At 44.2% G+C, this 25,340-nt stretch overlaps 1 protein-coding gene across 1 annotated transcript in view; it reads left to right on the top strand.

The window, feature by feature from the left end:
• The window catches only part of LOC147703294 (uncharacterized), a 157,825-nt gene that overhangs the window by 66,988 nt on the left and 65,497 nt on the right, over positions 1-25,340 (top strand). The window contains exon 6 of the mRNA XM_086929490.1: positions 16,763-16,828. Within this exon, the coding sequence (XP_086785616.1) occupies positions 16,763-16,828 (66 nt within the window). The remainder of the gene's footprint in view (positions 1-16,762; positions 16,829-25,340) is intronic.

Consider the following 25,340-nt stretch of genomic DNA (forward strand, 5'->3'; position numbering starts at 1 on the left):
GAGCTTTGTTCACTGGACGAAGTCAAGACCCAAGTCCATGCCAAATATAGTAGCATATAAAAACTCCCACATGAGCGAGTCAAAGGCCTTTCGAATGTCCGTAGAGAAGACCAATGCTCTCTATGGCAGACTCACATTGATCTAGAGCGAGGAGCAACTGCCATATATTAAGCATAGTACTATGCATGGGAATGAAGCCTGTCTGATTGGCATGCACCACGGAGCACATGTGGGGAAGCAAGCGGGCAGCCAACACTTTACGCAAAACCTTATAATCTGTGTTAAGCATGGAGAAGGCGGTAGGAATCAAGGAGGGGAGGATCTTTGTCTTACTTTGGGAGAAACACAATAGCAACATAACAGAGAAGCAAAATGAAGCATACCCTTCTGACAGTAGTCAGTAAAGAGGGCCACAAGTTGAAAACAAGAACTAGAGAATACGCAGATTAAAACACTACTGGGAGCATGGAGGCCCGGCACCTTCTACAGGGCGATGTCCTGAATAGGTACCCCTGACTTCCTGTTCAGGGATTTCCACCTCCAACTGTTCTGTCTCCGCAGGGTTGAGTGCAACCAGCATGGAACCTGCAATATAATCCAACACATCTTGGCTGACCTGCATTGGCTCCCAGTGAGACAAAGGATATGTACAAGTCCTTGTGCATTGCCTTTAGAACGCTTCACGGACTTGGACCCAAACTGCTTCAGGCTAGGTTTGGATGGTATGTACCTGCACGTAGTTTGCGTTCTTCAGCAGCTAATCTTGCAGTCATTCCAAAGATTAAGAGATCTACAATAGGAGGACAAGCTTTTGGCTTAGCAGCAGCTCACTTATGACACAGCCTCCCCTCGGAATTGAGGCAAATACATGATTTGCTGCTGTTCCAAAAGAAAGTCAAGACCTGGCTTTTTCCCAGGGTCTAACTAGCCGGCCGGTCAGTTTCTGCAGCTGCGTCTTTATCTTTAGTTTACTGTGTTTCAGCGCCAGGATGCCCATAGGGTTACAGAGCACTTTATCAAGGCAAATACATACATAAATACATATATACATCTACCTCACCACACCTGGCCTCTGCCGAATACAACTCACAGTAATGGATGAGAAAGGCTTCACCAATCTCGTGCTTGGTTAAGATGTTCTGCCCAAAGAGTCACGCACCTGAAGGATAATATGTCCCTGGTTCTCAGCCTGAAGAAGCCAAGGCAACATCCATCTAGACTTTGCCCCTATCAACATGGGCCTTAGTCACAGATGACTTAAAGTCAAGGCACTGCATGCGTTCAACCAATTCAAACAACTTCTTTCGTTCCTCCAGCATTTTACGCCACCCATCTGGAGTCCATTCTAGCCCCCGCAGGAGCTAATCAACCACCTGGTATCTAACCGAGGGTGGTAACTTACCCTCACTTTATAATAGATCCAATAACCTCTAAGCACAACTTTCATGGCCTCCCATTCAACTTCTATTGACGAGGCTGAGCCTGCGTTGTCTAATCAAAATCAAGATAAGTTAACCCAACAGGACCCGGAAGGCCTGATCTTCCAGCATTGCCAGATCAAAGTGCCAGGTTGGAACCGTTGGTCTAGTGCAGGACCATCTCATGTCCGGATTACACACAGGAGGAATGAACCACACATGCAATCCTCACACCGACACACTAGCAGAAGCAAATAAGAAGAACAATAGGGAAATGTAAAAGAACAGTGCTAGCACAAACATTGGTAAACAATATCATCCAACGACACAGGAGTGACCCAAGTACAGAGTCCTCACGCCTTGGGATAACTGAGTTCCGACTAGGAGGCGGAGTATTATGTTCCAGTGATGGAAGTGGAGAAGAGCCCTCATGGAGCGTAAACAGACATAATATCGAGTTGTTTATGTCGACTTGCACTAATATCGTGGTCAAGAATATGGAGTATAAGGTAAGTAATATCGTTTTAAAAAATGTTGAAGTCATTATTATCATTTGCAAAAATATTGTTGTTAAAAACATTTTTGTTTGAGTTAGTGTTATGTATTTTAGTATGTATTTTAAATATATGTATTCTATATTTTTGTCTAAGTATTGCATTTGTTTTTTAACATATGTGTTACATTTTTAGAAGTTCTAAAAAAAATGTAAAGTACATTTGCCGTTTTAATGCTGTAGCGGGTTGTGGGTTTATAGTGGAATATTGTGGGAAGTAATTTAATTATAAGAAAAATGTCAATAATTTTTAGAAGTTATTAATTTTGTAACTAAATTTTGCATTTTAGTTTCATAGAGGGCTATGGGTTTAAAGGGGAATACGGTGGGAAGTAATGTAATTATAATTCAATAATTAATATGTTATTAATTAATAGTCATGTATTTAATATTTTATATTGTAAATGGGATAATTAATTTATTATTAATGAATTATTAATTGGTTTTTAAGTATTATTAGTTAATTTGTAATTATGTTAATTGTCTAATTTTGGGGGGAGCTGGTTGTGTGTTTATAGGGGAGTAGGGTAGGAAGTAATTTAATTATAATAATTAATTTATATTTATGTATTTAATATTTTATATTGTTAATTGTGCAAATTAGTTTATTATTAAGTAGCTAATAATTTGGTTAATAATAATAATTATTGAATTGGTAATTATGTTAATTGTGTCATTTGTTTAGGAGTGGGTTGTGAGTTTATAGGGGAGTAGGGTGAAAAGTAATTTAATTATAATTAATCAATTAATATTTTTAATGAAATATTATTTATGCATTCAATATTTTATATTGTTAATTGTGGATTTTTTATTATTAATTGGTTATTAATAATTATTAATTAATTGTTAATTATGTTTATTATGTCATTTTTTAAGGAGCAGGTTGTGGTTTGATAGGAGAGTAGGGTGGGAAGTAATTACATTTTTATATATTTTTAAATATTTATATATAATACTAGCAGCCCGTCCCGATGTTGTCCGGGTATGAATTGCTGCCCGCCAGTAGCATATTGTTTTGTATGATTTCGTTTTGATAGCATTTCTTATCTGTGACAGGCCTGTGAAACGCTCCGATTCACAGTGCACTGCTGATGCACTTAAGAGTGCGCGTTCAGTAGTGTGTGAACTCGAGTTTCCCTACTTTATTTTTCCTTGCAATATTATATAGCGCGAACTCGACAACATGGCATGAGCACAATTTACATTACAGAAGAACACATTCATTTGTGGTAGGCACGGGGAGACAAAGCGATTTGCCTGGAATCACAGGATGTTGAGCTGATGCCGAGATTCGAACGTAGCTTCCCAGCTCTAAAGTTCGCAATTCTAGAACTTGTGGCAGGAGGTGTGTCTAAAAGTGTATGTCGGTGCTGGCCATCAATGAGAGAGACCTGTGAGTTTTTCAAATGGGTGGTGAAAAAATATGAGTATGTTGCTGGAGATGTGGGCCGCCGTGCCACCAATGTACTTACCGGGGGAGGGTAAACACCCTTTATTCCTCAACTTTCTTTCCGCATACCATCACTCTGCATACTTTCATTACAAAAGTACCATGACTCCGCAATGCCATTTTAACCCATGGCATTATATCTTATATGCTTTTACCACGCATACATTTACAACAAAATTCGTTGTAAATGCATGAATGGTAAAAGCATGTTTTTTAAAAATGTTTAGATAAGGTAAGTATGGGTATGGGGGTATATGTTTTGGGGTACTGAGGTATATGTTTTGAGGTGTTTGGGTATTTTAAGGGTTCAGATATAGTTTTGGGTTATGGAGTACAGGGGTAGTTTTAGGGTTTAGAGATAGGTATGGGTTATGGGGTACAGTGGTATTTTTAGGGTTCAGGGCTAGGTTTGGGTTTTGGGGTATAGGGGTATTTTTAGGGTTCAGGGGTAGGTTTGGGTTTTGGGGTACTGGGGTATTTTTAGGGTTCAGGGCTAGGTTTGGGTTTTGGGGTACAGGGTTATTTTAGGGTTCAGGGGTAGGTTTGGGTTTTGGGGTACATGGTTATTTTTAAGGTTCAGGGCTAGGTTTGGGTTTTGGGGTACAGAGGTATTTTTAGGGCTCAAGGGTAGGTTTGGGATTTGGGGCACAGGGGTATGTTAAGGGTTCCGTGCTAGGTTTGGGTTTTGGGGTACAGGGGTATTTTAGGGTTCAGGGCTAGGTTTGGGTTTTGGGGTACAGTGGTATTTTTAGGGTTCAGGGCTGGGTTGGGGTTTTGGGGTACAGGGGTATTTTTGGGTTCAGGGGTAGGTTTGGGTTTTGAGGTACAGGGGTATTTATAGGGTTCAGGGCTAGGTTTGGGTTTTGGGGTACAGTGGTATTTTTAGAGTTTAGGGATAGGTTTCGGTTGTGGGGTACAGGGTATATTAAAGGGTTAAGATGGGTTAGTGTTTAAGGGTGTTGGGGTATTTTAAGGAGTAAGGGTGGGTTATGATTATGGGGTGCAGGGGTATTTAAAGGGAGCATGGTGGGATTAGCACACAATATGAGACATGGCATGAAGAGCGAAAAATACCACACTCCCCCGGCGTTTGTCACGCCCCCAGCACACGCTCACAGCACAACGCAGACACACCCACAAGGGAATACTTTGCTGGCACGGTTCTTTTACCTTTTAAATGTATATGGTGGGTGTCTGCATAGCCTATGTCCTTCTGCTGTAACTGCCCTTTCCAACGCTGTATTGGGTGTTGTGATTGGTTCTGTGGTTCCTGAGATTACCTGCCTCAAAGGTTTGGGGTCTCTCTTTATTATATTAGTATGGATTTTTTCATGGTTAAAATTATAGGGGTAATTGTGTGAATTGATTTATTAATAATTGTTTTTAATTTGCTTGTTAATTGTTATTATTTAATTAAATAATTGTTATAAATTATGTTAATTGTGTCATGTTTTAAGACATTGGTAGTGTCATTTATAAGGGAATAAGGTGGGATGTAAAATATTTGTAATTATTAAAAAAAATGTATTTACTGTTAATTAATTTGCTGGCGTGGGAATAGTAAAATATTCCCCTCCTCTATCCAACACTTTCCCTAATGTTGCACTTGCTAGAGTGGCAAAAGTAAATGATTCCCCTCCGCTACCCATCACTCTCCCTACTGTTGCACTTGCTGCAGTGGGAACAGTAATGTTTACCCCTCCACTATCCAACACCTTCCCTACTGATTCACTCACTGGAGTGGGAATAGTAATTTTATTCCCTCTGCTATCCAACACTTTCCCTACTGTTGCACTCATTGGAGTGGGAATAGAAAATTATTTGCCTCTGCTATCCAACACTTCCTCTTCTGTTGCACTCGCTGTAGTGGGAATAGTAATTTTATCCCCTCTGCTATCCAACACTTTCCATACTGTTGCACTCTCTGGAGTGTGAATAGTAAATGTTATCCCCTCTGCTATCCAACATTTTCTCTACTGTTGCACTTGCTCGAGTGGGAATAGTAAATTATTCCCCACCCCTATCCAACACTTTCCCTACTGTTCCACTCCTTGGAGTAGGAACAGTACTTTTTACCGATACGCTAACCAACACTTTCCCTACTGTTGCTATCTCTGGAGTGGCAATATTTGTTTCTACCCCAACGCTATCCAACACTTTCCCTACTGTTGCACTCCCTGGAGTGGGAATAGTAAATTATTCCCTCTGCTATCCAACACTTTCCCTACTGTTGCACTTGCTGGAGTGTGAATAGTAATTTTTACCCCTACGCTATCCAACATTTTCCCTACTGTTTCACTCACTGGAGTGGGAACAGTAATTTTTACCCCTTCGCTATCCAACACTTTCCCTACTGTTGCACTCTCTGGAGTAGAAATAGTAATTTTTATCCCCTCCCCTGTCCAAATTTCTATACTGTTGCACTTGCTGGAGTGGAAATAGTAAATTATTCCCCTCCGCTATCCAACACTTTCCCTACTGTTGCCATCCCTGGAGTGGGAATAGTAATTTTTACCACTACGATAACCAAAACTTTCCCTACTGTGGCACTCCCTGGAGTAGGAACAGTAATGTTTACCTCTTCGCTATCCAACACTTTCCCTACTGTTGAACTCCCTGGAGTGGGAATAGTAATTTTATTCCCTACACTATCCAACACTTTACCTACTGTTGCATTCATTTGAGTGGGAATAATAAATTATTCCCTTCTGCTATCCAGCACTTTCTCTACTGTTGATATCCCTGGAGTGGGAATAATAACTTTTACCCCTATGCTTTCCAACAGTTTCCCTATTGTTGCACTCCCTGGAGCGGGAATAGTAAAGTATTCCCCTCCGCTATCCAATACTTTCGCTACTGTAGTAAATTATTCCCCTCCGCTATCCAATACTTTCCCTTCAGTTGCACTCCCTGAAGTGGAAATAGAAATGTTATCCCCTTCGCTATCCAACATTTTCCCTACTATTGCAGTTAAGGTAGTTTAAAATGTAGTTTAAAAATATATATATTTTAACATTTTACTTTATTATATATATATATATATTCTATTTTTATGTTGCAGGTGTATGTACATATATGTATTTATAATTTTTAATATGTCTAACATTTTATAATGTATTCAAACTATTATATATTAATGTCATTATGTAAATATATATATTTATATTTTATACATGCATGATTAATTTATTTTCACATTATATTTATTACCTATAATTTTTAACAATTTTTATTTCTAAAAGTGTTTATTTTATTACATGTATTATTTAATTTATTTGACATTATTTGTTATACATTTAATAGGCCCCTATGTGTGCAGGCTGTAAGGCAAAGTGTTTGGAATGGCCATCCGGGACCACCACCTCCTGTACCCACTCCGCCAGATATGCCAGCAGTGAGCCCCCCTCTATCCTCTCGGGCAGCCAAACAATATGGACATAATTGCGGCATTTACGTTCCTGATCATCCAGCAGGGCCACCAGGCAACGAGCTTGCCCCTTGAGAGTCATGATGCAGTGTTCCACTGTTTTGACAGTTGGGGTCAGAGACTGCACCGTGCTCTCCAGTGAGTTGACCACCTTCAACAGTTTTCACGGATGAGACCCAGTTCCACCCACAGCAAATAGTTTTTGCTGTCTAAGCGCTCACCAGAGGAAACAATGGCCTCCAAGAGTATCTCAAAGTTGCCAATCATATACGTCTTATCCCCAGGCCCAATGCCCAGCTTGATCCCCTCCTGGGGGCGCTGATGGCTACATCCTCTTTGGGCCTTCAAGTGCTCCCCATGATACTTCCGGTAAAGCAGTATGGAGCTCCAAGTAGCCACCCCGCCAAACGACAGCTTGTGTTGGGGCCCCAGGAGGCACCTAACCTACAAGGCCCAACTCCCCTCTGATTGCAGTCGTGCCTAATACCACAAGCATGTTTACAGGGCGGTAGCCTGAGCAGCTCAACTGTTGTTCGGGAATGAGGAGCAATTCAGACCATCAGCCCCACTAACAGCATACACATGATGAAGTGGAAACAGCCCCCCAAGCCAGTAGCACAACACACCACAAATAACAGAATTGTTACCATAGGGCCCCAATGGAGGAGAGGTGGAGTCTCTCTGTTGTTCCTTTAGCCTAACTAATTGGAGGGCCAAACACATCCCAGAGAGCCCAGGTCCAGCAAGTCCTGCCAGCATCCAGGACCCTTAGCACGATATGAGGCAAAGCACCACCCGTAATTCCGGGCACTCACCCACACATCCAGGGGGCTTCAGTGACAGCAGACAGTGGATCGACGACTGCACCAACACCCTCGCCCCGATCAAGAAACCCTCCATCAACGACTCCAGCAAGAAAGCCGCCTGGTTCACTGAAGAACTCCAGACCTCCAAACGTACATGCCGGAAGCTGGAGATGAAATGGCTCCACAACCGCACACCAGACAGCCACACAACCCACAAGGACGCCACCCGCAGACATCAACACCTCATCAGAACAGCCAAGAGAACGTCCTTCAAAGCCCGACTGGACACCAACGCACATGACAGCAAAGAACTTTTCAACATAGTGAAGGAACTCTCCAACCCCAGCGTCAACACCAACGACATCCCGCCCTCGCAAGATCTGTGCGACTCACTGGCCACCTTCTTCCATCGCAAAATCGCCATTATCCATGACAGCTTCAACTCCTCATCTGCCCGACTGCTACAGACCCCACCTCGAATGCCACCTGCACCAACTAGCTGACCTAGTGGTACCACATCAACACGAAGAGACACGCAAGGTCATGAACTCCATACACTCAGGATCTCCATCAGACCCCTGCCCACACCACATTTTCAACAAAGCTGATGCAACCATCGCACCCCAACTACGGAAGGTCATCAACATCTCCTTCGACACAGCGACATTCCTGGAAAGCTGGAAGCACACCGAAATCAACACCCTCCTGAAGAAGCCCAAGGCAGACCCCAAAGACCTCAAGAACATCCGGCCCATTTCCCTGCTCCCCTTCCAGGCGAAGGTCACCGTGAAAATCGGCAACATGCAGCTGACCCGCCACCTCGAGGACAACAACATCCTTGACCCATCCCAATTAGGATTCAGACGCAACCACAGCACAGAGACTGCCCTCATCGCTGCCACAGATGACATCAGGCGACAGCTAGACAACAGCGAAACTTCAGAACCCAGAGAGTCCGCCTCCCGCCCTTCCAATCCGAAGCAACCGATATTATCTGCGGCGTACCCCAAGGCTCATCCCTCAGCCCGACCCTGTTCAACGTCTACATGACCCCCCTCGCACAAGTGGCCCGCCAGCACAACCTGAATATCATCTCCTACGTCGACGAGACCTAGCTCATCCTCTCCCTCACCAAGGACCCGCACACCGCCAAAACCAACCTCCACGAGGGAATGAATGCCGTCGCCGAGTGGATGAGGAGCAGCCGTCTGAAACTGAACTCGGACAAGACAGAGGTCCTCATCCTAGGCCCCACCCCCTCTGCGTGGGACGACTCCTGGTGGCCGACCACACTGGGTACTTCTCCAACGCCCGCGGACCACGCACGCAACCTAGGATTCATCCTCGACCCCTTCCTTTCCATGTCTAAACGGTCAACACCATCTCCTCGTCCTGCTACAACACCCTTCGCATGCTTTTCAGAATCTACAAGTGGATCCCGACCAAAACAAGAAGAGCAGTGACCCAAGCCCTCATCAGCAGCAGGCTGGACTACGGCAATGCACTCTACGCAGGAATCCCGGCCAAACACCAGTGACGACTAAAAAGAATCCAAAACACCTCCGCCCGACTGATCCTCAACGTCCCCCGCCACTGCCACATCACCTCCCAGCTAAGAGACCTGCACTTGCTCCCCGTCAACAAGAGGATCTCCTTCAAGCTCCTCACCCATGCACACAAAGCACTCCACAACACTAGACCAGCCTACCTGAACAACAGACTCAACTTTTACACCCCTGCCCCCCAGCTCCGCTCCGCCAGCCTCGCCCTCGCCGCCATCCCACGCATCCATCGAACAACCTCCGGTGGCAGATCCTTCTCCTTCCTCGCCGAAAAAAACCTGGAACACCCTCCCCACCAATCTGCGGCAGACCCAAGACCTGCTCACCTTCAGAAGGCTCCTCAAGACCTGGCTCTTCGAACAGGAGCAGCACCCCTCAGCGCCTTGAGACCCTCATGGGTAAGTAGCGTGCTTTACAAATTCTCTGATTGATTGATTGATTGACAGCACATTCCAGCACTCAAGGCTGCCCCAGGCACCAACAGAGTGTTCCCAAGGCTGAAAGTGCAGCCCCTCATTCAGCACAGGCCGTCAAGTTGATTGGGCCAAAATCCTGACCCATTGGACTCCCAAAATGAGGCGGGCCCATGGGGCAGACCACCAGTTTAATCCTGAGGGTCTGTATGTCCCAGGGCCTCCGATGCAGCAAAAGGCAAGTAATCTGTCCCAGCAAGACCTCCAACTTCATGTGTGCGATCCCCGGGGCAGCAGGGAGTGGAAAATGCTAGTTCATCCACAAAGAGAGAAGACAACCACCATGCTCAGAATAGGATCGCCATCTTGTTCTTAGTTTCACCCGTTCGCAGCTCTGCACAACTCACCCCATCCTCCAGGTTGGGCAACCTATTAGAGCAGAGGCATGACACTCCAGTGGTCCTCTGCCCAGCCAGGCAATTCAGGAGGGAGGCAGGGTTCCTCAATGCAGTGCCGCCGGGAGCTAGCGTGGTCTACGTGTACAAGGCAGTGTGCCAAAGGCTTTCCACCCTGCTCCACACCTCTAACAGTCAGAAAACTGGTTGCCAGGGGAATCCCATGGCCGTCGCATGCCTAAGTGCACCACTTTCATGCCGGCAAGGGCAGGTGTGGAGTTCTAGAGCGGCCATGGTATCACGGACAGAGAAGAGCTCAAGCCACCCGCGGTCTCAGGCCAAGGCAGTTGGCTCCGCCCTCTCATCATATTTCATAATAAACAGATTAGACATATGGCATTGGACATAACTTTCTCCGAAGAACCAATGAGGAATGCAGCCTTAATCAATGGCTTGTCACCATAACTAAGTCATGCTTATTGTGTTCAGCAGAAACCTTCCTACAAGACAACATTCAGGCATAAAGCCATAAAATAGAAATGCATATAAAATTATAGTTAGCATTGGAAAATACTATGGGGGGGGTTTTAAAAAAAGTCGAGCAATGCAGGGAAGCCACCCGTTGCGCCACAGGGAGGGAGCAGCCGAGCACTATATCTTCAGAGATAAGGCTCTCTCCTCCCCTTTCCCTTGTGCTGGTGCTGATTTCAGCTGCTGTGCGTCATGCACACTCCTTAGCACCGCAGCACTAGGATGTGTGCATCAGTGTAGCATAGGTTTTGTATAGGAAGGGCACCCTTTCTGTACAAAACACTATGCAAGGCACGATGCAAAGCTTTTCCCACTTTGCATACATGCTGCAGAGTGCAGCACGCATGGAAAGTCGGAAAAGCACAGAGAAATGAAAGCATTTCTCTGCTAGCGCCTCCTTTGAAGGGGCGTTAACTTTTGGCGCAAAACCAATGTTAAAAAATATTTGTAAATTTGGTTTTGCGTCAAAAGGCATGGGTGTTTGCATAGGAACGCCCATGTAGCACCCATGTCACGCCCTCTCGGCGCAAAGTAATGCAAAGCAGTGCTTGGGGCTGCGTTGCGCTACTTACAGGGTACTTTCCAGCGCAAAACAAGTTTTGCGCTGGAAAGAAAATAGCAAAACACAAAGTTGCGCTAGTTAGCGTCACTTTTGTGACGCTAAACCAGTCCAAAAGTTTTGAAAATCTGCCCCTATATCTCCTAACAAGGCTTAGCAAGAATGATTACAGTTTACATCGTTTAGCTCTACAGTTTGTCATATGGGGTATCCAACACCAAAACCCTTGCATACTAATGCAATCTGGAGATCCCATGTAACACACTTCCACTCTAAAGGCTTTAGTATTGAGTAATACTAATTCACCTTTAATTGCATAATGATTTAAACATGCTTTTTGCAATAAATTTGTGGGGCCTTGTGTCTTTATCATACCCTTCATGCTAAACAGATCTGGCTTATATCATTGATCATTGCCTTGCCACAATAACCATCTCAGTCCAGCTGTATTGATTCTAACCTTTCCCACAATCCAAAACGTGCAACTCAAGTTCTCTTTTTCAGTGGAAGCATACAACATATGCCAAATCAAATGCTGTACAGAAGGTAAACCAACATGTGGCTGGAGCTCAGCTGCTTTTTAATAGTGCTTTTGAAAGCTCTTTTCTGTTGATCATATAAGGCCTAGTGACAGCTGCGCTGTGAGGCCAGATCTAAAAAAATTTGGTTTGTATGCTAATGTTAATCTATATTTAAAATCTTGGGAGGTTTAGATAAAGAATGTTAGTCAGTTGAGTAGCCAGTTAACTGTTTTGTTAGGAATCAAACATCAAACTCAAGCCGAATATCCTTAATTCTGTGGCACAACATAAGTCCAGTCTGAAGCCACTAAGGGGATCTCCATCCTCGCCTCTATCCCAGAATGACTGACTCCAATTAGAGTCCCCACACAAACATGTGTTTGCGACAACTTTTGAGCCTGACCCCACTATGGTTTGTTCCTTTAATGGGGGTTTACCTTTAGTAATTGAGCCAATGATTCTCACCACAGTACCCCCTCCATTCCTCAGAGGCTACTGTGTATGGGAGATGATCACCAGGCTGGAGACAAAAGTATATGGAGCTACATCATGCCTCCGGCTGTTAAAATCGACGTTCTTTCCCCCCCCTCGGATTCTCCACCAGCCCGCAGACCAGAGGCAGCTTAAAATAAGAATAAGGGGCAAATTATGTCTACCCCAATGACTTGAGCTCATCAATTCACATGACATCTGCGTCTTGCAGGAAACCTGGAGCCGGACCCCCACTCACATTCCAGCATTCGTGACACTCCATAAATCAGCAATGCCATCTAAACAAGGCTGTCCTTCAGCAGGGCTGCTAACCCTGATTAGTATCACACTAAACTGCGACACTGAGGAGCTTTCTATTGATAATCCAGACATCATTGGGGCCAGGTTAAGAGGCAAAAAAAGGCAAGAGTTTAGACATCTACGATGTTTGTGCACGGAGCACTAGAGGGGGTAGATCTTCAACTCTACAAAGTCTATACAAGATGCCAGACACAAGGAAAGCTGTCTATCCCCTAATTTTGGGTGGCAATGTCAATGTCAAATTTGAGCCCCTTGATAGGGACGATATCCAAGAGGCCAACAAGGAGGATAAATTGTGGTCTGTCCCATCCCTGGAGCTCCCACCAATAAAGAAGTGGTCCCAAGCAGCCCTACAGATGAATGCATTAACCTTAGAACATAGGCTGTGGGCCACAAATGGAAGAACTTGTTCTGACAAGGGAGGTGGGTTGACTTACATTACCCCAAATGGTGCCAGTCGAATAGATTATATACTTGTGGACTTTGCTCTATGGCCATTCGTGGTTGATATGTCCATAGTCCACAATTGTGAAAGCGATCACAATCTGATAAGTCTGACTGTCGAACATCCATGGGGCAAAAAGGGTAGGACATCCCTTGCCAGACTTGCCACAAAAGAGGTGATACCAACTAATGATAAACGTTGCCTCAAATTGCCCACAATTATGATGGACGAGTCCAAGCTTAACACCTTAAAAAAAACCTTGAGATGCACTTGGTAGTGATACAATCTCCATCAGGCGATATTACAATAATTATGTACATGGTGTTTTAAAGTTTTTATTCTCTGGTGATATTTTGAAACCATTTTTTGTAAGATTTTAATTAATCAAATAAATAAACTTGACTTTGACTTTGACTTTGACATCAGGCGAGTTGGCCCATCGGCAAACACTAGTGCCCTGCAATCGAAGTTCTTTGACCAATTGGCTCGAAACTTTATTGTTCATTTACAAACCCATGGGCCAAAACAGGAAAGACTAGCTAAAGCAAACTCCTTGTTTACAACGGAGTGCAGGTCCTTGATATGTGATCTACGGAGGCAATATAAATTGTCCCAAACAAATGCAATAACAGATTGGGATAAGAAGAGGATTAGAAGAACTAGGGAAGGCTTGCTCCCAACTGGATGCAATAGAATTCTGGGTACTTGTGGGAAAGGGCAACGTTGAAAGCTCACCCCCTCTTAATATTAATATACCACCTAATGTGTGGCAAGAGCATTTTGGTGCCTTGTACTCGATTTTTCATGGCCTTGATTTGGAACCAATTCCATTCGATCTACTCCAGTCTTCACAAGGCCATTTATTCACTAAGGAGGACATATTGACCCTCTATAGAGGAAATTATACCCGCCAAACTGCCTGGACCGGACGGCATTCCGGGGGATCTCTTTCACTGTGACGGGGACAATTGGACAACTTATATATTGTCACTTTCCAATGATATTGCTAGGGGAGGTATCCCAGAATCTTGAAAGGGGGCTGAAGTGATACCCATTTTTAAAAAGGCCGATAGGAGTAATCCCTCGAACTACCGGCCCATCAGCCTGATTGACTCTGTTCAAAAAGTCTTCTGTCGCTCATTTTTAGTGAAAGTCCAGGGCTGGATGGATAAGAAACATATCTTCTCATCCCTTCAAGAGGGGTTTCGTAAAAAAATTGGAGCAATAGATCAGGTTTTCCGCCTCCTCCTTCTCTATTGGAAGATGGTTCTACTAGGCAAGGAGAGCGTATACATAGCATTCATTGATTTGAAGTCAGCATTCGACCTTATGCCTAGGTATAATCTCTGGCGGGTGCTCAAGGAGATGGGCATGCCGTCAGCAATCCTGGCGCTGCCAATAAGAATACACGGAGAGAACTCTGCTAGGGTAAGTTGGGGCAGCCAGGGCCACGTCAACGATCCCATTAAAATCCAGCGGGGATTCGCCAGCGCTGCGTCCTGGCTCCAACTTTACTTTCACTATACATCAACCAAGTGGTCGAATTCTTATCTGTTACTCTAGCTGGCACTCCCTCTTTAGCGAATCAGAAAGTAGCCACTATCCTATTCGCAGACGATACCCTTCTTGTTTCCAAAGCACCCATGGGCCTGCAAAAACTACTGAATTTATTCAAGATTTTTTGTGACGAGAGTCGCCTTCGAAATAAATACCACAAAGACAAAACTGATGTTGATGAACACCCATAAATCCATTAAAGGGAGCTCGACCCTGGATAACATCCCCCTAGAGAAAGTGATTTGCTTTGATTACCTAGGAATTAAATTGTCGGAAGGGTTGGCCTGGTAACAACATCTTAACAAGGCCTACCTCAAGTTCTCACAGGTAAATGGGGCCCTAGGAAAGGAACATTGTCTCACCCACACAAGACCAATCGCATCAGCCCTGGAGCTATATAATTGCAAAACTGTGAATAGTTTACTATATGGGGCAGAGCTCTGGGGCATGGAAAAAGTAAGTGATCTCACAGCATCTGAGAACAAGTTTCTTAGGAATCTGGCGTCCCTTCCGCAAATCAATCCACTTTGCCCACTTAAGCAAGATATGGGCATTAAACCAATTAATGATCTAGCAAAGCTCTGCCCCCTCGTATTTTGGCAGAGGCTTGTCACCACCCGAGAACCGGCATTATATGAGGCTGCAATTAATGAGGTTTGTGCTTTAGATTCCACAAATAAAATAGGCTACATAAAGCACATTAGAAACCTTGTATTGAGTATTGGGCTACCAGGGCATAGCATTAATTGCCCACCAACGTATACTAAAAAACTAATTAAAATATTGTATTGGGATTGGGTTGAGCAGAATGTTTGTAGAAACAGTAAATAGGGAAGATTAATTGAAGAATTTAGAGACTTCAAGATCAGTGGCTCCGTTAGAAAGCTATCTCGATCTCATCAAGTTGCCTTCTGAAAGGAAGCTCTACCTACAATTTAGGCACCGTAGTCTGCCGGCTAATGCATTTACAAACGCTTGGCTATGTAATGTTGACCAACCCAAAGGTTGCCCTTGCTGCCCTGCCTTGACCGAATCAATAGGCCATGCTTGCATTGCATACACAAAACCAATGGACAAATGGCTAATTCCTGTTTATAGACAACTTGGAACTCGTGATTTTAGAGTAGCTTTGCACATACTAAAATCTGACAGAAGACCATTGTTTGTGTGCACAATCACAAAGTTCCTGGGCCATTTTTGGTGGATTAGAAGGAAGGCCATGACACAAGACCTGATTTGTTCTTGAGATGTCCGGACCATGCTGGTTATGGAATGTTTTGATATCGTTATTTTTAAGCCCCATTGACTACATCCCATTTTAAAGTAAATAGCGCTCCCTCGCCTTTTATACAATAAATTAAAAAAGTTAGCTGCATCTTTTGGACATGTGAACTGAATAGCAGGCAGCAATATGTTACTTTTACAAATTGTGATATAAGGAGATTAAGTCGTACTGATTAACTGCTGTGTTTAATTGCGCAAAGTTTTACACTTTTATATATGTATTTAAACTTTTGGTGTGTAATGTGTAAGTATTGTACTTTTATGTTCCCAGGACCGAATAAAGTTTGAGGATGATGAAGTTTTGTTAGGAGAGGCTTTTGATGTAACCCGGTCCTAGAATACACTCTGCAATCATATCACCTGGTCTGAGAGAATCTTCTAATGCTAAACATTATTTAAAGTTCCAGTGGCAAATCACAAGTTATCACTACCTAAGGTTGTACACACCACAGCTCCAGGTCTTCATCTATTTAAGATACAAGTGAGACCAAAACGGTGGCTGAGAGAGTGCCTTAAAATTGCACTTCCAGTTCTCACTTTATGTTCATGCTGTTGTGCATAAATCAGTTTAACATAGCAATCAATGATATATCGAGTGAGCAGGAGTGGTTTTAGTCCACTAAAGTTTCCCCTATACAAAGCCCACCGAAGTGCAGTCCGGCTGCACTTTGGCTTGAGATATGACTCTCGGATCATCAACACAAACTTACATAGTGAGCCTTCCAAATAAGAACATAGAATAAATCATTACAATATACACCTTACAACAAATGTGCAGACAGTTTTCATGCAAATCAATTATATCATTGCAGAAAAAAAATGTTTACCCTGGTTTAATGCACTTTATTTTGTCTATCTTAAAATGATGTGCTAAAATACAGATCAACATGACTGACTCTCTTTCTTATTGGAGTCGTTGTTGGACAACATGCATGCATTACTCCACCAGTGGTCCTCGTTGAAGCGAACATAAACCAGAATGTATACTGATTCTATTAAGAGGTCATATAACATTTTATGCGCATTCATTATTTGATATTGCCTTGTAGGAAGCAGCACTAAATGGCTTAGGTGGAGATCTAAAGGAACTGGGGCTCAAGCTCTTTAATGCATTGGTAAGTTCAATGTATGTATGTTAACGTTTTAAGGCCTTGGTTAATTCCTGCTTCATGAAATACTGGATCTGCAAATATGTTTAGAAAAAGTGGGCATCATTCAATCACATAGTTTATTTTGGCCATGGAAATGGGACATATTTGTTTTATGTTAAGTGGGCACAAATGGCAGTTAAACATTTAATAATAAAAGGATAAATGTATTATTAATGTTTATAGTGTTATTATAGTTTTCATTATGTTGGCCCTGCTCTTCCACATCACAGTCCTAGCATTATGTATGAGTGGCATGCCCCATTGCCAGCCCTTTACTGTTTTTACAGTTAACCTCCTTACCTGGGCCTGAGGACATAACTTCCTAACTTTTTATCCCGAGATCCTCTTTGTTCTAAGTAAGCAGTACCACAATGACAGAGGTCACAGATCAATCAAGAAGAGAAGGATACCAGGATTCTGGTTATACGTTTGGACTTGGGCTGCATGATGAATAACCTGGTACTTCCATATGACACAACTACCTTTGAATTAAGACCAATTCCATAAGAAAACAATTTACAGTTTGGAATCGCATTAGACATTGATGTTACTGCAATGATTTCAATACATCACTTCGTAATTTCAGGACTTTTTAGCAGGAGCAAATTCCTGCAGATTTGAACTGGATAACTTGCCCCTGAAACACATGGTATTTGTGGGTGTGGTAATACCACATGCAGTATTACAGTGTCCTATAATGCCAAAATGGCAGTATAATGTATTTTGCCGTATCAATATTATGAGGCCACGTTTACTGCAAGCCTTAGTGTAAAGAAGTTAACCACATGTTCATGAGACCACCACACTTTTGCATCTTTCCTTTGGTGCAGGCCTAATATGCATCACGCCTCTGGAGGTTCACCATACAACAGAAAAAAAAGAAGCTGTTGAAGAGAGTGGACATAGACAGTTTTTGATCCGCAATAAACCAATATGCATTGATCAATTGATTATTAGGAAATAGGGTGACCAACTGGCATGGGTGCAAATTAAGGACAATTGAGTGTAAAAATTCAGGACAAAGGGTCAAAATTCAGGACAAAAGGTATGTTTTACAGACACATCAGAGGAGGTTGCGCAATAGTATATAAGTAAGTAAATAGAAAACCACTTACGTAAAAGTAAAAATAAGTTTATATTAGGTTGAGACAATTGTTGAATCCATGGTTTTTTGGTATGGGTGCAGCTTTAAGCTAATGTGCAGGTCTTTTTGTGGTAACAAAACTTCTTCTCCCAACCCACCTTTCCCACAGAAAACGCCCGATGCCCGGTCCGGCCAGTGTGGCCTTGCTACCCCCCTCCAATGGTGACCCTCTCTTATGTGTATTTAATTTCTTTTATAGTGCTACTCAAACCAAATATGTAGGGCAGAGTGTTGGAGTACGTTACAAGACACACATATTATAAAGAGACAATGACTCATATAAATGTGAAAGTCAATGTATAGGAAATGTTGCTTAAGATAATGGGGCTTACAATGTGTAATCATACTTTCATCCATCATTCAGTCTTTCACCATTCATTCTGTCCTTCCATTGGTATGCATATCCATGTCCAAATTCAACCATTTAAAACCTATCCTTCACGTATCCTTCCATCCATCATTTCACTCATCCTCCCTCCATCCACCCTTTTACTCATCCATCCATTAGCCAACCATCCATCCATCCACCCTTTTATCCTATTCATCCGTACACTCATTCATCCACTCTTCCACCCATCCTTCTATTCACTCATCCATCCAGCCATTTACCTATCCAGCCATCCTTTCACTTACTCATTCATCTACCCAGTCACGGATTGGTGTCAGTACAACGCGTTGTGTTACAACGCATTCCGTTACAACGCAGATTTTACAACGCGGGATCCATTACAACGGATGTCATTACAATGCATGGCATTACATCGCAAATGCTATTACAACGCATGGCATTACATCGTAAGTATAGGTAAGTATACCTTTTTAAAAAAATGGTATTTAGTTTATTGTAATTAATTTATTTAAAATAATTTAATTAAAAGACATTTTAAAATTGTCATTAAATTAATTTAATTAAATAATATCTATTTAATAAATGTAATTTTATTTAAAATAGTAATTAATTTAATTTAATTAAAAAAAAGTAATTAGTTTAAAGTACATATTTTTTTAAATGAAATTAAATTAATAATAATTATTTATTTAATTTAATTAATTTAATTCAAAAATGTAATTAATGTAAAATAATTAATTTAATTTATTAAATATATTTTAATTAATTTTAAAATGGTAAATATAATTTAATTATCCCTAAACACAAACCCTACCCTAAAACCTAAAAACACCCCTGTACCCCAAAACCCAAACCCTGCCCTAAAACCTAAAAACACCCCTGTACCCCAAAACCCAAACCCTGCCCTAAAACCTAAAAACACCCCTGTACCCCAAAACCCAAACCCTGCCCTAAAACCTAAAAACACCCCTGTACCCCAAAACCCAAACCCTGCCCTAAAAACACCCCTGTACCCCAAAACCCAAAACCCTGCCCTAAAACCTAAAAACACCCCTGTACCCCAAAACCCAAACCCTGCCCTAAAACCTAAAAACACCCCTGTACCCCAAAACCCAAACCCTACCCTGAAACCTAAAAACACCCCTGTACCCCAAAACCCAAACCCTGCCCTAAAACCTAAAAACACCCCTGTACCCCAAAACCCAAACCCTACCCTAAAACCTAAAAACACCCCTGTACCCCAAAACCCAAACCCTACCCTAAAACCTAAAAACACCCCTGTACCCCAAAACCCAAACCCTGCCCTAAAACCTAAAAACACCCCTGTACCCCAAAACCCAAACCCTACCCTAAAACCTAAAAACACCCCTGTACCCCAAAACCCAAACCCTGCCCTAAAACCTAAAAACACCCCTGTACCCCAAAACCCAAACCCTGCCCTAAAACCTAAAAACACCCCTGTACCCCAAAACCCTGCCCTAAAACCTAAAAATACCCAAACACCATACCTCAGTACCCCAAAACATATACTCCTATACTCATACTTATTTAAAAAATCACTTAAATTAATATATTTAATTTATAATATTTAAAAACATAAATACAATTTTTTTTATAATTAATAATAATTAAATCAATTAAATAATATTAAATAAAATTAAAAAAAATTAAATACTTACCAATACTTACGATGTAATAGTATGCGTTGTAATAGCATCTGCGATGTAATGCCATGCATTGTAATGACATCCGATGTAATAGATCCCGCGTTGTAAAATCTGCGTTGTAACGGAATGCGACGTAAAAGATGCGTTGTAAGTGTAACACACCCCCAGTCACTCATCCTTCCACCCATTCACCCGTTCAGTCATCCATTCACCCATCCTCCCTTTCTCTCTCCATCCCTCTTTCACTTAACCTTCCATCCTTCTATCCACTTACCCATCCATCTACCCATCCACTCATGAATCCATTAATTGAATCTATCACTCATCCATCCTTTCACATACCCACCCATCCTTTCTCTCATCCATCCATCCTTTCACTCCTTCACTCATCTATCCATCCTTTTGTCCATCTGCCCACCCTTTCACTCAGTCATCCAGCCTTACATCCACCTTTTCACTCATCTGTCCATCTATTCACCCTTTCACTTATCAATTCATCAATCCATCCATGATTTCACTCATCCTTCCACCCATTCACCCGTTCAGTCATCCAGTCACCCATCCTCCCTGTCTCTCTCCATCCCTCTTTCACTTAATCATCCATCCTTCTATCCAGCCATCTACCCATCCACTCATTAATCCATTTATTGAACCTATCACTCATCCATCCTTTCACATATCCAACCATCCTTTCTCTCATCCATCCACCCTTTCACTCCTTCACTCATCTATCCATCCTTTTGTTACAGCAGTTGAGCCGGACCAGGTCTGGTTGTCACTTATTATTATGAAGGCCTTAAGCTAATTATGAGGTGACATTTGTGTAAGAAGGTGTCTTTGAGGGTCACATGGTATGGGAGGGCAGTATACCAATGGCAGCCGGCATGACTCGCCAGTGGGTGGGGCGGGAGCGTGTGTAATGGGGTGAGCATGGGGTGCATTGAAAAAAAAAAAAAATAACAACACTTACCTTGCCTCCGTGTCCTGTGTCTTCTCTCCTGCTCACCTGTGTCCGACTCCAGGTCAGAACAGGAAGCATGTAGCCAGGCTCCCACCCTTTAGCCAATACCAACGCTGCAATGCAGCATTGCGATTGGCCTGAGCACCGTGACACGGCGCTCAGCCAGGGACTGTAGGGGTTGGCATGTTCTCCATGCAAGCTGTAATGCAGCCTGCATGGAGAAAGGAGAAAGTGAGCATGGCTGTTTTGGGCAGCTCGGGAGGGCTGACCAAACAGTCATTGCGCAAAGGAGTGTTCTACCTATCCTCCCCTGCAGCTCTGCCCCGCCCCCTCACTCACTGTCACAGCAGGAGGTTTAAATAACATTATAATAACATTCTGTTATTAGCATTTTATTTTTTCCTTTCTTTTGCAGTTTCCTGGTAATGGGGGCGACACTCCTCTGCCTTAGCGGAGGAGCCGCCACTGGAGGATACACTGTTTGTGCGGGTTCGTTCTTGGGCTTCTCAGCACAGTTTGATCAGTTCATGTAGAGGGAGGATGAGGCACGTGGTTCTGCTTAAGTCCACCCATGGGAAACCTATCCAGTTTTGGTAGGCAGTGAGGCTCATTCGCAGGCAGTACGGCTTCTCACATCCTGTTTGGTACAGTCGAATTACACAGTGCCCTTCCATTTCTGGTGCTTTGCAGTACTTTTGAGATCTTAGAGTTTCTTATAGCTCAAAATGGGTGTCATTTCTGATATTTATATGTTGCTGTCGTCATGCAAGACAGTGTCCCTCATAGTTGTTGAAATGTCACTCGTAAAAAATGGCAGCTTGAATTTATTGAACCCTTCTATCACCCTTGAACAGCTAAGCTCTCGCAACCACAAACAAAGTTTCACAATTCAGTTGATTGGTGATATGCAACACAAAAAATAACATAGAAGCAGATCCTTTGGTGTGAATCCTGTCCCAGCAGGATGGAGTTTTATTGGGTCCAGACTTGAGGAATAACAGTCAGCCGACACGTGTTTCGTCGTGTGCCGTTGAGTCAACACGACTCTTCAGGGCTTAGACTCAACCCTTACGATGGGGTTGAGTGAGGTCTGGGCCTTATAGCGGTGTACCACGTAGGTGAATTGGCGAGATGCACTGGGAGTAGTGGAATTCTAAGAAATTTGGTTGCAAAAGGATGGAATATACTGTAGTCCAGAAAATAAAGTCACGTGCTAATAGACTAGTGACGTCTGTTTCTTAGTGGTGTCAGAGATTTCCTGGTGCAGGGCCTCTGAATGACAGACGGCCACCGGGAACACACGGAGGAGGGATACCGATCAATAGCTCACCGCTAACCAGGAAGCACACCCGTCTTCCGTGGTTTTCTTCTTTATGGATCCCCTCCCGGTCTTCGCAATTTACATGACTTGATTCAGAGGCCCTGCACCAGGAAATCTCTGACACCACTAAGAAACAGACGTCACTAGTCTATTAGCACGTGACTTTATTTTCTGGACTACAGGATATTCCATCCTTTTGCAACCAAATTTCTTAGAATTCCACTACTCCCAGTGCATCTCGCCAATTCACCTACGTGGTACACCGCTATAAGGCCCAGACCTCACTCAACCCCATCGTAAGGGTTGAGTCTAAGCCCTGAAGAGTCGTGTTGACTCAACGGCACACGACGAAACACGTGTCGGCTGACTGTTATTCCTCAAGTCTGGACCCAATAAAACTCCATCCTGCTGGGACAGGATTCACACCAAAGGATCTGCTTCTATGTTATTTTTTGTGTTGCATATCACCAATCAACTGAATTGTGAAACTTTGTTTGTGGTTGCGAGAGCTTAGCTGTTCAATTGTGTTTGGTCTTTGACTCCTTAGACGGTTAGGGGTAATTTTCCGTCTGCTCTTAACGCACCACTCAATCACCATCTATGTTCTTTCAAACTTGAACGTCTAACCTGAGGCAGTGCGCCCAGATTATCTGAACCCTAAAATTCCCTTCAGTAGTATACTTCTATCACCCTTTACTGTGGCTTCCAAGGCACAAATCAACAGAGTACTTGTGGGACTGCGGCTATTGGGTTCAAGGCAGCATTAAGCTGCCCTGGCTCCTCCGGTGTCATCCAACCACCTGGGTTCAATGACTCTCGTTTTGGTTTCTAGTCCGGCCTTGCGCACCAAGTAAAACAATAGGTAAATAAATGCAGCCATGGCCAATGGTAGGTGTAACTGCAGGGCGGTGACGTAGGGAGGGGGTTGTAATGTATAGATTATGGACTTTAAAAGGTAAGTAAACATATAAATAAATAAAACGAATTTCGTTGCGCGCACTGCATCGCTTTTGGTGATGCAGTGCACACAACAAAATTCGTTTTATTTATTTATATGTTTACTTGCCTGTTAAAGTACGTTAAAGTCCGTAATCCATACATAACAACCCCCACCCTGCCCCTCCCCCTCCCTACGTCACCGCCCTGCAGTTATACCCACCACCGGCTGTGGTTAAATAAATCATTTCCAGACTTTCTGTAGATGAGCGCCCTAATCTGACGGACGATCACACAGCGTGACGGGCCGAGGGACAAGTAAGATGCTACTCACAGACACCTTAGAAATGCTGCTTGTGTTTCATCTTCGACATATTGCAAGACGTAGATTAGGTTTTCTTGTCTCGACCAAGACCTGCGTGTCCCGCTCCCTGTCATTTCCTCTTCGATCGCTCCGGAGACAAGCGTGCTTTGCTCGATTCATATAGGATGGTGTTTTACTTGGGAAAACATAGCTTCATGGTTATTAATACACAAAAATCTAAGTAAAGCATCAAGCATGCCTGAATTCGCTTCTCTTGAGCTTTATTATTATTTAATACCACCTCAGACTTTGTAAAACTCAAATGAACTTCTTCCCACGTTGTTTTAAGATAAGTTAGTGTTGCTTCCAGTTCGATACACCAGAACAGTGCCTTCTAACTCTCGCATGACCGCGGAGCTCAGCTTTCCATCACCAGGGTCGCTCCAGCAGCACCAGTGACCACACACAGGGCAGGTGTGCTGTCTCGGGCTATTCATCATTGCCTACCCTTGCCGCCTGTACTATCGTAAGACACGGTCTAGTGTCTCAGCATGATGTCAGCACACTTAACACCTACCCACCACCAGGAGTCATTGGTCAGATGACCCTGGCCAATAAAAGGGACTGAGTGCACGTGCTCAGGGCCCATTACCCATCCCCAGCCACTGTGTCCGTGTCTGATTGTATGTCTGCAGAATGAGGGCCTAGCGCCCCCACCCCAATCACTACAATGGCGACGAGGCGGAGCTGTGCCCTGCATGCCACAGCTACATGAGAAAAATCGTGGGGGAAGAGGAGAGAGCTCAGGGCGATGTCGCCCCCCCCTCTCCCCCGCAGGATAGGCGCCAGCCCTGCCGTGAGGCCCGCGGGGCCTGTGACTTGCACCAGGCCTGGATGCCCGTTAAGAGGAGACCGGGAGCCTACCCCACACCTCTCACGCCAAGCAGAAGAAGCGAACCGGCCAGAGCCCACCTGCACCGGACGCAATTGTGCCCTGAAAGAAGCGACCGACCGGAGCCCACCCGAGTCGGCCGCAGCAGCGTGGCCCCCATTGGAGTGGAGTGCTGGCCGGGCGGAGCCCACCCGCCACAGCCGCAGCTGAAGACGAGGCCCGTTGGGCCGGAGGTGAGCCCAAGCGCTGCGAGGAGATAGGGGGCGCACGTGCCTGAAGCCACCCCAACCCCAGGACTGTAAGAGAAGCAGAGCCCACCTGCATAGTCAGGACGCTTGGCCGCGCGTGATGCAGCCGAAAATGAACATAAAGTGAAGCAGGGCCAGCTGAGCCCACCCGCGGCCTGCCTGAGGCGTCCCCTGTCCCCGCCGCATGTGTGAGTGGAGGTGGAGGGGTCAATGGTCCCCGGAGGAAGCGCCCGCAGCGTGTGAATAGCTGCCGGGCACCGAGGGACTAAGCGGAGCCCACCCTCGACTAACACAAGTGCCCCAAACGTCTAAGCACACACCAACACCCCCCTGTGCTGCCCGTGAATAGGGGCGGGAAAGATCCAACAACAAGAGACTCACCGGGGGAAGCGGAATCCTCCCCCGGTGCCTGACTGCTTGCGGCTGCAGACGACTGAGGTGAGAAACGCCATAGGGAGAATGGTGGTGGAAAGAGTGACAGCTCCACAGTGAGAGCTCACCCCGGCATAGCTGCAAACAGCCCCCGGCAGCGCCGACCCTCCCCCGCCCGCGCAGCGTGTGAAGAGCTGCCGGGCGTCCCGAGAACCAAGCAGAACTCTCCACATGTGTGCCCCCATGGTGAATAGGCGACTCACCCCAAAAGAGAGGGAGTCC

Source organism: Lissotriton vulgaris, chromosome 7 (genome assembly GCF_964263255.1).
Source record: "Lissotriton vulgaris chromosome 7, aLisVul1.2, whole genome shotgun sequence".
Taxonomy (NCBI): Eukaryota; Metazoa; Chordata; class Amphibia; order Caudata; family Salamandridae; genus Lissotriton; species Lissotriton vulgaris.